At 46.7% G+C, this 17,381-nt stretch overlaps 1 protein-coding gene across 4 annotated transcripts in view; it reads right to left on the bottom strand.

Moving 5' to 3' along the window:
- SDK1 (sidekick cell adhesion molecule 1) overlaps nt 1-17,381 on the bottom strand; it is an 857,865-nt gene that overhangs the window by 186,230 nt on the left and 654,254 nt on the right. For all 4 annotated transcript variants that reach the window (XM_070567258.1, XM_070567254.1, XM_070567255.1 and 1 more), the window contains exon 17: nt 13,341-13,522. In XM_070567258.1, coding sequence (XP_070423359.1) covers nt 13,341-13,522 — 182 coding nt within the window. The remainder of the gene's footprint in view (nt 1-13,340; nt 13,523-17,381) is intronic.

The raw sequence follows: 17,381 nt of genomic DNA, 5'->3' as shown, positions 1-17,381 counted from the left end.
TCCTAGGTACATAACTGATCACTGTTATCTCCTCATTGGGACTTGTAGTCTTTAGCATTATAAAATGCTCTCCTTTGTCTTTATAAATTTTTTTTTATATAGGTTCTGTTAGTCGGGTATCCAGATCACGACCCCTGCTTTCTTTGTATTTGTCCGGGTACTTTTTGTCCATCCTTTTACTTTTTACCTTTATGAATCTCTTTCTTTCAGGTTTCTCTTGTTTACAGCATAGTGTTAAATTTTGCTTTGTTAGCCAATCTGGAAATCTTTTTATTTTTATAGGCTAAGTCCATTACATTTATTGATAGAATCAGTAAATTTGGCTTCAGTTCTGTCATTTGTCTGTACACATACATATATATGTTATAAATATATCCATGTTATAATTACATATATGCTTATTAATATGTCTCTGTGTGTGTGTATGTGTGTGTTGGCTTCACCATGTGGCCTGTTTTATTGTCTGTCTCTTTTGACATATGTTTTGGTAACTAGGAAGGTTTGTATTTTTGCTCTAATGTTTATATACATACATATACATATATACACACACACACTAATATGTTTATATAGACCCGAAGTCCTCTCTTTTTTTGATACAATCTATTGGCTCCCTACTATGAGCAATTAGCTAGCAAACTTGTATTCTTCTTTCCTTGCTAGAAACACTGTGATGTAAGAGTACAAACTGATGATACAGTAAAATGCACTAGTTCAATTTATAAGCATTATTATTTGCTGGAATACTTCATATTTCGGCTTCAGATTTTCATTTACACACAGAGAAGCCAATTTTATTCCCAGTAATGGCATGCACATATACATGTGTATATGCATGTATATGTACATGTATATTTTATGCACACTTTTACATCTGTATGCATATGCACACATCTATGTGTAAGGATATGTGCACATGTTATATGTCTATGCACACATGCATGTATATATATATATAAGCGCATGTGCCTATGCACACATTTATATGCATGTGTATAGGTAAATATATACATGCATGTATGTGTATACATGTGTAAATATAATATTTAGGGGCCTATTGATATGAAACCAGATCCTTTCTCTGTATTTATATAATGAATCTAGGTTCAAGGTCCCTGCCTTCATGGAGCTCAGGGTCAAGTAGGGGAAGCAGACATTTGTAATTCTATGCAAAACGTGCTACAACGAAGGTCAGCGTGAATTTCCTTAAGGAAAACCCTATGGAGGAGACAGCTCCTGAGCCAAATCTTTAAGTAGGAATTTCCAGGTGGAAACACAGTAGGAGGGGTTTTACAACCTGAGTATGTGCCAAGGCATGGACTCAAACTCAAATAACATGTGCTCAACCCAACACCGTGGCTTTGTTCTCCGAAATTATGATAACCAGAGTTTTGGTAAAGAATGCTTCTTCTCTGAAGCTTCACAGAGGCCTGGGCCATGCAACCAGTCCTGTTGATGATGTAGACAGGTTTGCAGACTGGAGAAGGAGGAGCTGCAAGGGCCCTCTAAGCTCGTGTGGTTCACCAGCCCGTCCGTGCAGGAGTTCTGCCCACAGCACCCTGGACGGGTGGCCGCTCAACTACTGCTGGCACAACTTCTTGGACACAACCATCCTGCTCTTTAAGTCAACTTGCACCTCTGCCATACATTATAAAGGGGGTTTTCCTTAGGCTGAACTAAAACCTTTCCTTCTGCAACTTCTGCTCACTGATCCCCGTCTGTCTCCTGGGTAAACCGTTCCTCACACATATGGCTGTTAGACTATTTGAAAGCCACAAAAATAGCCAGCAAGGCTTTACTACTACAGGCCAAATAAACACCTTGTTTCTCTTCTCTGTTTCCCATATGACAGGATTTACAGAGCACTGCCTGTTCTGGTTATCCTCCTCTGAGGAGCCTTGATTTTTCACCATCCCTCATGGCGAGGCACCTGGAGCTGGCCTCAATGCTCCAAGTGGCATGTAGCCAAAACAGGATTCTGCGGCATCACGATATGCCTTGATTTGGAAATGTGTCATCTACTTAGAGAGGTTAAGATTATGGTTCTAGCTCTCCTTGGATCTGTGCTCCACTAAACCTCCCAAGTCTTTTTATGGTAATTGTTGGCAAGTTGTGTCTCCCATCCTTTTGTCACACAATTGGTTGTGTGTATGTAAATATCGTATTTTGGCTTATCCCTTTTATGCTTCAACTTGATTTCAACCATCAGTCTAACAAAGCAGTTTATTTCTGATTTGAGGATAGAACACATGAATTACCCCTCTCAGCTGTGACACCTGCATATCTGATAGGCACGCCATCTCCATTCCCTCCTTGTCACTGACAGAAGTGTTGACCAAGAAAAGCCCAGAAGAATGATAGATTTTGCAAGTGGAGTCACCCTCCAAGAGCTGGTCAATCAAGTAAACTACACTCTTTGGGCATAGCTGGTCCCTAGAAATCTAATTATTTTATCACCCAATCCATACTTGCCCATCTTAGCCATAAGGGTGTTTACTGAGTGAATGAATGAAAATCAAGCTACAGAATGAATGTGGTATTTGGACCTATTGACTCAGTAACCTCCCCCAAAAGGAAATGAGGTTGGTAGGATGTGGCTTGTCCTGCATGATCAAAGGTGGCTGCTTCCTGAGAATTATAGGCCTGTGTTTCTGCGCTTCCCCCTGAGAGGAAGAACCTGCAGCCCTGCTGGCTAGCGAGTGTTATAGCTTCGTCTATGCATTCCCTCTCTACCCCTCATTTTCCAAGAGAGGTGAAGAGAGTTGAACGTGCTCTTCCTATGCTTTCTGAGATGAGACCCCTCCTTGTCATAAACCTATTATTCCAACACAAATCTCATTCACCTCGAGAGGAAAACAGATCAAAGCCAGAATAAAAAGATGACTGAAAGATGATCAAGCTGCTTGACCTGAAATAAGGGTGGCCACCCTAGCCTCACTTTCTTCCAAAATGCTGGAGGCATACATAGGGACAAGAAGCTGTTCTGAAATCCTGGTCAACTCCAAACATTCGTGTATTCTCATGGGTTGACCTTGGTCCAAAGAGCTCATTCCTCGAGTTGCCAGTTGATCATTACCCATATCCTTTCTTTTCCAAGTCATGCCCTTCATTTCAAGGAAGACTTTAGCCTCCTACCCAAACATCAGAGTTTCTAAAAACACAGTTGAGGTTTCTTCTGAGAGGCACCACTCTCCCCACAATCCCCAGCACACATGGTGATCACACATATCACATGTGATGGTTCCCAGGCGCTGTTGCTTTTCTCCAGTAGATGGGACTGACCTCCTCTATTACGAGGTGGGAGCGATGATTGGTTTGATTCTTTGGTGTTACAGGCTTCTGCCCACCAACCTCTAGAGGAGTGGTTCTCAAATCAGAGCATGCATCAGAATCACCGAGCGCTGGCCGGCACGCAAATGGTAGGCCCCACCCCCAGAGTTTCTGATCAGTGGGTTGGGGGTAGGGCCCGAGAATTTGCACTTCTAGCAAATTGATGCTGCCGGTCCAGGGACCAGACTTGGAGAACCACTGCTCTAGAGTTTCTTTGCTGCTTATTTTCTCTTCTTTCCTTCTTCCTCCTCTCTCTCCATCCCACCATTCTTCCTTCGGTTATTATTTTCATTCTATCTGGAGCCTAATTAACTAGTTGGCAGAAAACCCCATAAGCTTCTTTTCTACCTTCTCCGCTTTTTCTACCAGGAACGTCTACTGTTATTTACAGCCTGCAGAATTTGAGATTATGCCGGGCAGGCACTTTTCATGAACTACTCTCTGCAGCTGAAAAGAGAGACACGGGGTGTTTTGATTTTTGATATTTCATTCAAGAACTCAAACAATATTATTTTGCAAAGCTTATTTGCAACACCCCTGAGTAAATGCTAGTCTATCATTACAATTCATCTTCTCTTCAATCTCCATAAATGGCAGAATCAGTTTAAAATAATGGTTAATCAAAATAAACCTGCACTGACCACGGAGCTACCTGATGTTTTGGAGATTCACAACATGTCAGATAAAATGAATAAAGTGATGCTATGAAGTGCCAACAGAGAAATTCAGGGGCCATCACGGGACAGGGGATATGGGTGTCCAGGCCTCTGAGGTCGGAAAATGATTGACTCCTGCATCCTGCTTATTACTGTCTATCAGACTAACACAAACCCAACCTAAAGATGCTAAGGAGCCCAGTACAGGCTGTAAAATTAGCTGAACTTAGCACAGAAGGAAATTATAGTGCATTCTTCCACAAAATTTCTATATTCTAATGTGCGCCGTTGCATCTATTAAAGTAACACTACCTTAGCTGCTACAGACAAACCGTGAAATCTCAGCGTCTTCCCAAAATAACAGTTCATCTCTCACTGTCCTCAAGCGCAAGGTCGGTTTTCCTGGTTGGTGGGCAGCCTTGCATGTGACCAGTCAGGGCCCACCTTGCCTAGGAAACAGTCCCCTCACTTCTGCTTGCATTCCGGCCGCTGGGAAGGAAGCTGCTGGCTGGGCAGCAGCCCGCAGCGGTACCTCCACACTGTGGAAGGGCACATGGATCTTCATGTCTTTGCCACAACTGCACACTCTGTTTTTCATTATCCTTAAAGTATATGATTTCAAATATCAGAGACTGAAGTGTCCATCCAGAACTTAGTGGGGTTCATGGGCATCTCCTTCTCCAGGTAATCCCATCGAATTAAACGTACATGCCTTTCAAACAGGGGAGAAGCGAGCTCATTACGTGGAAGAGCTGCTGGCTACACATTACCGCGTGGCTGTGCATATTAGAATTTGCGTGCCAGGTGTTATCGCTGATTCCAGATGCTACAGGCCACGGCTGGGTTCTTGTGTTGTTACGCTTCTTGCGGTTTTGATACACCTGAATGTTCCCACTGTATTAACATTTCTAACACATTATTAGGATGACAAATTTTGGACAAATAAGCTCGACTATCTTTTTTCAATGGCCTGCATAAGAAAATACTTTAACACTTAAAAAGTTCTGTGTGTCCCTTTCTAAACTTACTTTTCCCATTTTTTCACTAGGCACTAAGGAGAACGCATTTGGGAGCAGTTTTTAGGCCAGGGAGGTACACCGCATGGGGACGAAGCAAGCAGGCCCTGGGCTTTCCTTAGAGCCTCCGAGACAAGGAGAGTCAGGAGGGGAGGGAGGGCATCATGCTGGATACGGAGACTAAATTGGCACAGCGTCGGAAATTGAAATAGAAACAATAAGCACCTGTCAGATATCTATTAGTCAAATATTATTTATGCTTTGTGTATGTGTCAGGCATTGTGCTTGGATTGGGGATAAAACATAAATAAGACCAGTCAGACGCAGCCCCTGCCTTCAAAGGGTTCCCAGGCTTGTAGGGAAGACCGGTCTCTACCTCACAAAACAATACTCTGGTCACAGTAATTTACGATTGGTCTCATTTTTCCTTGTGTCTTCTAGCGGCAGCTGAAGGGCAAGTCTTATCCTGGGAACACTCCTTTCTCACGAGGTCGTCTGCACCGACCCAGGTGCTGGAACCCTCCTCCAGTCCCCAAATCTTAGCTCTGTGCCTCGGCCTGCCCCGCTCACATCCCCACTCTTTGTCTCGTATCGTTGGCTTCAGCCATATCTCCCTCGGGACGCCTTCTTCGAGCCTGACTCTGATGCATCCTACAGACTAGTGGAAGCTTCTTCTGAAAAGGATGCAAGATAAGCTCAACCAAACACCCTGTGTTGCTCAAATTCAGTGTTTTGCAAGCGGCAGGTCACAAATGCATTAGTGAACCAGGAAATCAAATTAGTGGTGACAGCCAGCATTTGTTAAAGAATGAGGGAATGAAACAGAATGGAATTGAATAGAAAATACCAAAGAATACCACACACTGGAAGGGTAACTATCATTCCGTGAACCTTTCTGTTTCGGGGGTGTGTGTGTGTGTGTGTATACTGGGTTTCAACGTAAACAGATTTCTTATGGTGGGCTGCAGTCAGACATGTCCACAAGCTACTGCAAACCCACCCACCATGTGAACATAAGCAAGACGAGATCTCACTTCTTTTCTATTCTATATACAGGCGGCACTGAAAATCTGGAAGTAAATTTGTCCATGTTTGATAGATGTAGAATGAAGAAGAAAAGCATAAATTCTGGCATTTTCCAGCATTCTTTAGCTATGAGACCTTGGAAAAGTTAGTCACCTCTCTGAGCTTCCATTTTTCTCTCTGTAAAATAGAGACAGTGACGACCATGTCACACAACTACTGGGGGCTGACCTAAGCAATATAAGGAATGTAAGTGCATGGCATAGGACAACAAAACTGGTATAGAGTGGCTTCCCCTGAAATGCTAGTTTTCTATTCTTTCCTTTCCTGAAAGTTCTAGAAGAGCAAATTAAGCCCATACCTAATGGAACATCCCTTATCATTGTGTTCAGTTCTTCCTTAGTGTTTTAGGTGATGCTGGCAGAATTTAGAACATTATCCTATTCTGTGGGCACAGCCTGAGGTCTAGAAAGTCGTAAGGATGGAGAAACAAATCTTTTGTGCAATGTCGTTTATGCCACATTGATAATTTCCCAAGAGGAGATAAGAATAGAGCTTGCAAACAGAGGGTTCATTTATAATCCTTACTTCAGAAAACCTTTCCAAGCCCAAGTGAACATTTAGGAGCTTTTACTAATGTTTTCGGAAAGTGGATAACCAAATGTTTTCTCCATTTCTCTTTAAATATGAAATATTTTTCTTTCATTAGAGGGTAATGTTCTGAAACCAGAATAAACCATTACAGCACAAAAATACCTGTTACAAGAAGAGGAATGATAAAGAAATAAAACCAGAAAAAAATTAAAATCTTGGTGTGCTCGAAATGATGATTTATAGGATAATTTGTCTTTGGACATGTAGGAAAACCCACATGTGCATCTTAATGGATGCAGTTAAGAAATGGATGGGGGAAGTTCGCTCATGAACACTGGCTTGCTCTGGATGTAACCCTCATGTATCACATTTCATGTTCTCACAGTGCACAGGATTCCACTCGCAGGCTCACCTGACGACGTCATGCTCACATTATTTCCTGATGTATCTTTCACCATTAGTTGAACAATTTTTAACAAAAACTGAATTTGGGAACCAAACACTGCATCAGCACCGAATTTGAACTACTGATTGCTTCAAACGACTACAGTGCTTCCCCTCCTGCAGTAAATGATTAGAAAGTTGCTGAAGTAGACATTGGCAGTAAGAAAAATGCCTATAATTATAGTGGGTGTTTAGCTATGCAGAACTTATACTCTATGGCTTTTTCCACTGGAAACCAAAAGCATATTGATTTCCGGAAGCGTTTTCAAAGAAATTCTCGAGTAAATTTATTTTCTGTTTCATTTTGGATAACCACAATGGAAATCTGACACGCAGGTGCCACGTATGCTGGAATTTTAGGCCGCAGCGACTGTGACAGGAGGAACCTTTCCTCTCACCCCCGGAAAGTCCACTTGGCTGGAACTGTATTAGAGTTCTGCTGCTTGATTTGTAAGTTAACATGTCACATTTAAGAATGTCTAGAGCAGAAACAGTCACGGAGGCCCTGCTAATAAAATCTACTACACGGGATTGGCGTAAAGATAACAGGAGATGGTGGCCGAGGGAGGCAGGGAAGGGGGAGAGCTCACATCAAGTAATCCCTGTGTGTCCAAGGTGTTATGCATGCTGAGAACTTGTAAAGAACCAAGGTAGATACACCAGGCACTTTTACTGTATCTCAATAATAAATGAGATTGAATAGAAAAACGGGATATGTGACAGGTGAATAGTGGGTTCAAATTACTTCACGGATCAATATCACACTGCGCTGAACTCAGGGTAGGAATAACTTGCTCGTCTTCCTTCAGGAGCTTCCTTGAAGAAAATACATTCGAGACCAAACACGTGTGCTCCAGGAGCCTGAGGATGCTCGTCTCCCGCAGGCGCACAGCTTTCCAGGTTCTCCGTTTCGCTGCCGGTGCTAACAAGAGCAGCCCGTGCGCCCTTCCCTCCTCACCTGGGGCCACACTGCATCATTTATAAGTTCTCTTTCAGAACAACTGTCTAACACGTTACACACCCACCTAAGGGGAGTGCGAGCTGCACCAGCTCTCCCCAGCATTCCAATACCTTCTCCAGAGGAGCTCAATCCAGAGAGCCTTATTAAAGTCAAGATAAATTACATCTCATTTCCCCTGATGGATCCCGCTTGCCCCTTGGCTGAAAGGAGAAGGAAAAATTAGGCTGGTTGGACCGAAGCTTTATCCTTCCTGAGGCTGCGTATTTCTTGCTTTTCCCATGGTCTCCTGGTAGACTCTAGAGGTGTGTTTATATACATTCCAACAACTTTCCAAATTAGGCAGACAAATAATTAATTTTATGAGTTATTCTTTTTCCCTTTAACATACAGGCATTTTAATGATTCCCTTTTCAGCCTCAAGGACCCACTCAGTCCTTCGGGCTTTGTCAGCGAGCGGTGCTAAGAGCCGCGGGACCCTCGAGTGCACTGGGAGGGTGCCTGCAGCAAAGAAGCACGTTCTGAAGGTGCCCACACAGCCTTGCTGAGCTGCGGGGCCCAGAACAGCCGCGGGTTTCCGCTAACTCCAGCGGGGGCGACTAGGAAGGATCATGAGGCACTCCACATGCAGCAAGCTGTGAGACAGACCGTCACACCACTTTACGTGTAGAAATTGTATATCCTCCGGGTGTGACTCCTCAGCAGGAGTCACCGTAGAAAGTGGGGCAGAGACTGCTAGCTGCCCTTCCCTATCCATTCCCCCTGCCTTCCTTCACAAGGGACAGAAACGTATCCAGCGGAAAGACCACATTCCAGGCTCTCCGACACAGAGAAGTCAGCCGTAGATGGGACTTCCAAGAAAGTTCCTCCAAGGCAGGCATACTTGCATACTTAACCACCAGGCACACCCCTGTGTCTTCCTCCTTCTAGAATGTGGATGCAACAGTTGGCATTGTAGCAGCCAGCTTGCAACCATGAGGCAAATGCTAAAAAGATAGCAAAGCAAAAAGAAGGAGCCTGATTCTCTGGTGAACACGGAGCTCCCGTTACAGCCCTGGACGGCCCACTGCCCACCCTTTGTGTGAGAAAGATAAAAACACCTCTATTTCGTTTACGCTACTGTTACTTTGGGTCTGTTTCTAGCAGCTGGACTCCATTCTCAACCAATACAGAGAGCAGCATACCTCCTCCTCGGATGCTGTCCCACCAGAGACCCCAAGAAAACCCCTTTTGAGGGATGGGCTTCACGCTGACGGCGTATTCCTCTGAGCACCTTGACTGGCAAGACTCCAAAGCACGTTGGCAACACCAAGCTCTTGACAAACGAGAGCGAACGCACGTCAGCAAGGCCGGCTTCTTTTCCAGTCCCTGCTCTTGCTTCACGAACGTTAGTCTAGCCTCCCCGCGGAGGCCGCAAGTCCCCAAGTTTGACACGTCAGGTGTCTTCGCCGCTCTCAGTGCCATGGTTCATCGCACAACACTGAGCACACAGTAGGCACGCACATCAATTCTTGGATGTCTGTGTTCTCAATTTTATATTAGCTGGGAGACTGACCCCAAATTTCTTTCTGTCCAACTGCCACTACAGAAACATTCAAGTAGATACTGGTGGCTGTCACAGTAGGAGGAGGAATTGGGATGACAACAACAACAACAAGGATGGTGTTCGCGTAACAGCTCCACGCTTTCCAAGCCTGTTCACGTGTATGGTCTCATTTTCCCTTCACAGCCACCCTGAAAGTCGTCATGGCAGACATAAATGTCACAATTTTACAAATGAAAAAACTAAGGCACAGGGAGGTTAACGTGGTTCTTGAAGGCAGATAAGTAGTAGATATTAAGAGTCAGGCCTGGATGGACTCCCAGGAAACGGCCATAGGCGGGGGTCACGTATACAGAAAGGTGTGTGTGTGAAGACTTCTCACAATGCCCCAGCCTCCGTCACTGTCTCCCTAAATTATTCATGGCCCCTCCTCGCTGTTGCCATTTTTCTTTCTAATGTGTCACTTTCTGATCAGATAGCTTTTTATCTAGTGCATTCACTCATCGACCCCAGACCCAGGCTAGTACTGCCTGGTCCTCCCTCACACTCCGCATTCTTCCTGACCTTGTGCCAAATCCTCTCCTATTTCTCTGCTACGTTGGGTGGGAACATCGGTTCCAGGACAGAATTAACATGCTTGCTCCCTTTTGTCCAGCTGTGGGACGGCTGCTTGCTCCCTTTTGTCCAGCTGTGGGGTGGCCGCTTGCTCTCTTTTGTCCGGCTGTGGGGCAGCTGCTTGCTCTCTTTTGTCCAGCTGTGGGGTGGCCACTTGCTCTCTTTTGTCCAGCTGTGGGGTGGCTGACCCAGAGGCTCCTGAGGAGCAGGGGGGATGAGCACAGTGTGACTGCACCTTGCTGTGGGGCCAGCTGCCTCCCTGGCTGTGTGCCCCTCCTGACACCCGCCAAGAACCTGAGCCTGGTTTGGAGTCCGTGCCACAGCCAAGTCTCAGGGACAGTGTCGCAACACCGTGGCCAACAAGCGTCTCTCCTCCGATTTGTCCTGGGGCTCAGGCGTGTCCCTCAAACAGAGGAGGGTCAGGTAGGTGGTGCTTCCTGAGGAAGCCTCAGAGGCTGTCACAAACCTGAGAAACTCTGTCCAGTGACTGAGGGACGGGTGTTGGGTTAGGACCAGGGTCTGGAAGCAGAGCGTGAAATGACCAAATAACTGAATTCCAGCAAGCTCGGGGGACTTTCCCCAGGGACGTTATAACCACACTGAGCACACAGGCAGTCTAAAACACGCATAGAGAGGAAGGCCGCACCACTCAGAGCAAGACAAAGCCACCCGTTTCCTGAGCCCACACCGATGGTTGGGGGGGAATGAAACACTGCCACTGAGTGTGTATGAGAACGGCTTCAAGATGTCAAAGCAGAAACACCCCGTAGCGAGCAAAGATGTGAATTAGGACCATATCTGCTGGGTGGCCCTGAGACCCGCTGGTGGCTCCAGGCTCTGGGCTCCAACACCAGCCATCCAACATCCAGGCAAAGGAAAGACAACCCTGTCACAGAAACTGAGATGCCAAGGGGAAAGCCACATGCATGGCATCATTCAGAAACATTAGCTCATAAACAGTTAAAAGAGAGCAAGATTGTGAACCACATTTTCACAAAGAGCTAACAGAAGTCAGGTTCTCCCTCATGTGAGGAAAATGAATCTTCCCCCTGAGCCGAAGCACACTCAGGACGTATCCTAGTCGAGATAGCTCCATACGGAGGCGGGAGCCCACCCCGCCATCCGCCATCCCCACAGAGCCCCGTGCACAGGCCTGCCAGTCTGGGCAGCCAGGCTGTCACCAATCAGGCCAAAATCACCTCTGAAGTCCCACGGACATCCAAGGCTGCTGATGTCGCCCAGAAAACAGTGGTCCTGACTCCGAAGACTGGGTATGAGCGCTGGTTCTGCTATTGGTAGCCACGCGATTTCAGACCGGCCAAATGTGAGCTGGCTAACGTCCAGTTTCCTTGTGCATAAATGGTTGCAAACAAAACTCGCCCGGTTCTATCTACACACTGCACGCCATCTGAGGGAGGGGCTGTCTCCCTTCCTGTTTTTGTGCCCAGTCCTACCATCCAGGACACATTGGGTGAGAGTTCACGGGGCTTAACTGCCCTGCTTTGACAGGTTGTTGTGAGGCGCAGGACAGGGAAGAGATGTCAAGCTCTTTTGAAAACTACAAAGCGCCACCCAAACATGATCGCTCGCCCTTCTCACAGCCATCGTCAGAGCCAGGGAAGCTCATCACTCAGGGCCACACTACCGCTTTTTTGACTCTGGGGTTGCTGCCACCATTCTCAGCTCCCCTCCCATCTTGTGGCACACGAACCGACAGACTCAAACTCCTAATACAGCATTTTGAGCCTGTCACTTACAGCTCTGAACCTTTAATGGCTCCCTGATGCCAACGAATGAAAGCCAACTCGAAGGCCTTGAAGCCCTTCTCAGTTAGGCGGAGACCCGCCTCCCTTTGCCCTGCACGGAGCTCAGACGCACCGGCAATAAAATGAAGCCGTCGCCATTCACAGTAATAGGGGATTATTAACAGCAATAGCCGTCATTTTAAGTGTTTCCAAATTTATAGTTATTTTATTAAATAGACTAATTAAAGCAAACATTAATAGTCCAGGTTTCCAGCTATTTTCATTTTCCAATGAGTAATCAAGAATTACTTGCCGACGAGCAGGTCCTTCCCGGCTGTCTTGCATTTTAAACATCTCTGCTAGTCACGGTGAAAGCCGGACTGACTGCACTTAATCTATAAAGGAGGATTTATGGACTTAGGGATGACAACAGACAGCCAATCAATAACGGATGATAATAACAGCATGTAATATCAAGGAACATTAGGTCTCAGGCATGGTTTGGGGAGAGAAGTGGGCAGTTAGAAACCTTATCATTGGAGAAAGGTCAAGGCCTGGTAGCAATAAGGACGCCTAAGCAGACGAAACCACATGCGCGAGGCCGGCGCGGTGCCTGCTGAGTGGGGAAGGGGTTGAGACTTTGTAGGGACCCCTCCTCTGGGCAGGACAGGGCTGCTGTGGGGCACATGGAGTCGCGTCCAGAGAGGATCTGAGAGCGCTAACAGTGAACTGCAGGCCTGGAGGGTGTTTCCAATGCCTGGCTATTCCTGGGCCGAGACCTGGGTCCTCCAGGAATCAGGCGCTGTAGAAAGCCTTAAACTGACGGGGTTGGGTCTCAGCACACATATGTGAGAGCCACGGGCTCTATAGCATTCTGCCTGGTCATTTTTGGGGGGTGGGTGTGAGGAGGCGTTTCTATTGATCTAGTTAATTGCTTGTGTAAATGAAAAAGAAAACCAAAAAGAAAAAAGAGCACCAAGTTGCAAATTCCATTGCCAATAATCATACTACATCACTAAAAACAAAATTCTAAATAATCCTTTCCTTTGAAAAACAGTCCCAGTACCACGTAGGACTCCAGGCCAGCTTTACTGCAAAATATACCACGATTCCGTTTAGAGAAAGTCAGTTCCACAGAAGGTTTCAAGAATAAGTGGACTAGTTAAGGCATGTGTGGAGCTCCTTCCTGCCCTTAGTAAGCAGAAAAAAGCAGTTAGAAGATCATCTGTTTCCTTTCTACAGTATTGCTGTAGCTTCGGAATAGATGGAGAGATTAAATTAAACATGTGACGAATTTCCTTCTAATTGCTCCCTAGAGGATCAAATCCTGTATTTTTATTTCTAACACGCTCCCGCCAAACTTTGCACATCCTGCTCCCCAGCAAAGACTGCCAGCTCGCAGGAAAGCAAGCTTACCTCCTTGTAAGGTGTACTCGGTCACCGCCCTGCTGAAGACGCCCAGGCCAGCTCCGTTGTAAGCTGCCACCTGTATTTCATACTGCGTCCAGATGATCAGCTCTGTCACCAGGCAGTAGTTGACCTCTGGGCTGGTGATGTTCCTCTGCTGGTACTCCCCAGGCAGGCCGGCCAGGCGGTACCTGCATCAGACCGTAGAGAAATGACTTGAGCCAGGAATCGGGTTTACCTGCGGTTACTGTGCGTGGTTAGAGGAAAACGGAAGTCAATAAACTACAGTAAAGCCGAGAGGTCAGCCTCAGACAACACTACTTCTTAATTCAACCACTAGAAAAGGTATAATCTAATCTCACGGTGATTATAAGATCCGGGCAAAACAGAACTGACACTTCAACTCTGTTAGGGTTAAGGAAAAATTATAGCTTTTTAAGTGTAATTTGTCTAGGCAGTATGCTGACTTAGTACCAAAAATCCCAGACGTGATTTCTAGCGGGGTGCTGCCATCAATCAGTTTGAGCAATTCTTTCCTCCTGTGACTCCGAAACGTGGGGAGAAATGGAGAGCCAAGCAGTGCGTTGCCTCCTGGTGCCCGAGAATTGAGCTCCCAGCTCTTTTTCCAGTTAGGAATTCTGGATTTGTCCAAGCAGGTCCCAGAACCAGGACGAGTGGATTTAAAAGGTGTTCACACTCCTAAAATACTAGTCCAACACAAAGTGGGACAAACTGCTTTTGAGGGTACCTTTGTAGAGTGCTCTTCAGTGCATTAAAGGCAGAAATTTAAAGTTGTATTTATTTTTTAAAAATGGCATACACGACTCTGGACTTAGAAAATGCATACATTCAGAAATTGCTATTTGTGCTCTCAAAGGACTTTCACGGCATTATTTTGGGCGGCAAGTGTTTTTCCACGCTTCCGTTGATAGAAGTTAATCAGTTCCCCTGGGCGAAGCACGGAGCATGTACTGTGGGAGCAATTTCCTCAGTCATTGTGCAGCTTCCGAAAGCATCTAATTTCTCTCCAAGAAGTAGTTCTTGCCTCAAGACGACGTGGCTTCGTATGATAAGCGGAAGAGGGAAAAGACTGAGGAGGACGCAGAACCAGGGCGCCAGCAGGAGCTCCGTGCCCTGCTACGGCAGGCGGGGGTCTTCCGGCTCCTCCTCTGTGACTGCGGAGTCCCGGTTAGTCACCTGCACTGTCCCCGAGGGCGGAGTGCCTGGACACAAGGGGGAAGGACCTGAGCCAGAGTCACGCGGACCAGTGTGTCATCAAGGCTGCCGGCATCAGAAAAAGAAGAAACCTGGAAATTTAGGCCCTTAAGTGGAAAACAGCTCTCCAGTGAGAATGATGGCTGAAAATGCGCTAAGGAAGCACAGAAATAGCAAGGAAAGGCCCTTCACGAGAATCCGGACTTTCTGAGAGCAGCCTTTCAGACTCGCCCCAGCCCATTTGTGCTCAGTGAGGCCTCTGATAGGGAAAAAGAAACGATCAAGAGCAGGCGGCCCTTGACTGGCAGGAAGGCCCCAGGCCTCGGCCGCCTCTGGCCTAAAGGCACAGCAGCACCCCAGGCCTCCAGCTCACCTGGCGGGAGGCGCTGGGGACGGCCAGTGCTTTTCTGTGACGGGCGAGAACGAAAGGGAATGTATCAAACGAGATTTTTGCTTCATATTCCACCAACCGCCAAGACCTGTTGAACGGGCATCCTTATACCAAGCTACCTGTACTGAGCACGTGTGGGCACAATTCACAGTGGGAGTGGGGTTGCTTTCTATAACGTGATGGTCTTCAAGGCAGTGGACGACAGAGAGAGAGGCTGGCATGGAACAACCCATGCGACAGCTATTTCCCCTTAAATTCCCCATGTACACAACATGAACTTTTAGAATCAATGGCACTGCGACAATTAGATAGCCATTTGGAAAAAGGTGAAGATTGGCTCCACACCCGTAGCAGACACCAGAGCATCCTGTCGGGGGAACGGTGCCAGGACTGCTTAGAACCAATCTGGCACACGCTGGGCATGACTGCTTAAGAGCTCACTCGTGTGGACCCATCACTATACGATATACATTCCAGGGAGAAGCGAAGAAATCTGCTCTGGAAGACTTCGATTGGGAAGAAAACTTACGAGCTGGGTGCCCTCAAGCTAATTCTTAGCTTCTCTGAGGCTTGGTTTCCACCTTCCTAAAATGATATAATCACAATGGCATTTCAGAGGGTTGTTGCCAGAATAAGATGAAACAATGGATGCAAAAGAGATGGGACTCGTAAACCACACCCTAGATATTTCTCTCTGTGAAAACACTGCTGATCTAGGTAGTAAGTTAAGGGATAACTCTGAATTATAAGAAACTAAGGCCGCATGAACCACACACCTCCTCCCAGGCCCCTCTTTACACAACGGTACCATCAAACTGCAGAATTCCTGTCTTGGAAATGGGCTGCTGTCCCTGCCGCGGCAGGCAGGTCGGTCCCTTCTGACCAGCGGCTCAGGGTGCTTTTGTGACATTCACAGGATGTCTGGGAAGGTCACAATTAATGACGGAAGTGCGGGGCGTCGTCCTCTGACTGGTGGGACACGTTGCCCAGGAGACTGCGTCACGCAGAACAAGACGATTTTTTATCCGGAAAGAAACAGGAGGATGTTTTTAAAGGACATAACCCCTGTGTTCCTCTCCAAGAAACACGCTGCCCATTATTATAAATATTTTATTACTGCGCACGTACCCTAACTACTTCTTCTGGCCAGAGCCACGGCGTGATTTACTCGTGTTTTGTTCTTCCCTGGGTTGCGCTGCAGATCCGACCCGGCGACTCGTGCCCTGGAGGACACGCGCTTGCAAACAGAGCTGATTTGCAGACTGGAGGGTTATTTGGAAATGTTTCCAAGCAAATTCATTTTGGCACGGGTCTTTAATTTCTGGAGACTTTGATATTCACAGGCCTTGGGTAGTGCACCCTCACTTTAGGGCTTTCTTGATTTAAACCCCTACAAATACAGATGCCCTCCTTTCCAGCACTCGACTCTCCTGACACCATCACGGAAAATCCTTTTAACAGTAGTAATGCCACAAAATAGAGAAATGTGCAGTCCCTGATGGGGCCTCATAACATCAGAGAGATTTCATTATTAAACACCATGCCCCGAGCCTGGTTCTGTGGGCTGACTTTTAAAGTCCTTACTTGGCAGCTGGAGCCTAAGGAAACTTTTCCTGCATGTGCTGAAAAAAAGACAGAGGCAGCTGGTGACAAGCATGGTCCGAGACGGCAAGGCCAATTATTTTCATTAGTTGATGAGCACGGAACAAGAGCTACAGCTGGAGCAAGGAGCGAGTGGCATGAACGCAACAGAAAAGTCAGCCTTCAAGCAGCGGGGGCACCAGGCTGTTTTCCGGAAGGCAACTGGGAATTATCTGGAAGCATCCACAGGAACCGGAGCCCGCAGGCGCCCCCTGCCTGCAGGGGACAGATCGCAGTCTCCTCTTCCCCCTTCTTGGAAATGGGAAAGGAGAGATGGGGCGGCCCGGCGGCCACAGGGGCCCTGAGCGCTGACTCCAGGCCTCCAGCCCTCCATGCACCCCTAGGGACAGCCACACGTAGGCCACTTGAGGCAGATAATGATCTGGCTTATGTTTAGAGGATAATTCATACGCTTGAGGAAAAACTCGAAAATAGCAGTGAATTCTTTGTGACAGGCAAATATTACATGCGTATAGATAAACATGTATTAAATGACGAATGGATGATTACAGAAATACGCACTAGGAATGAGCTGTCCTCCATATGCAAAGCAATGGAGTTAAAGAAGCAACACTTTCATAACCGCTCACATTTATCTAAGACATTACATTTATCCACTAAGACTTCTGCTAATCCAGTATTTTCTGATGACACACTCGGAAGGGGCACGGGCTAGGCATTCGGAGGAAGGTAATAGTGGACGTCTTGCCCCATGAGGCTGCTAAAGCAGTCAAAGTACATGTCAGATTAACAGACCCGTTGACAGCAGCACAATCTATCAGAAGAGGTTTCATAATTATCCT

Source organism: Equus przewalskii, chromosome 12, assembly GCF_037783145.1.
Source record: "Equus przewalskii isolate Varuska chromosome 12, EquPr2, whole genome shotgun sequence".
Classification (NCBI taxonomy): Eukaryota; Metazoa; Chordata; class Mammalia; order Perissodactyla; family Equidae; genus Equus; species Equus przewalskii.
Note: the sequence above shows the minus strand (reverse complement) of the source record. Positions and strands in the feature narration are given on the sequence as shown.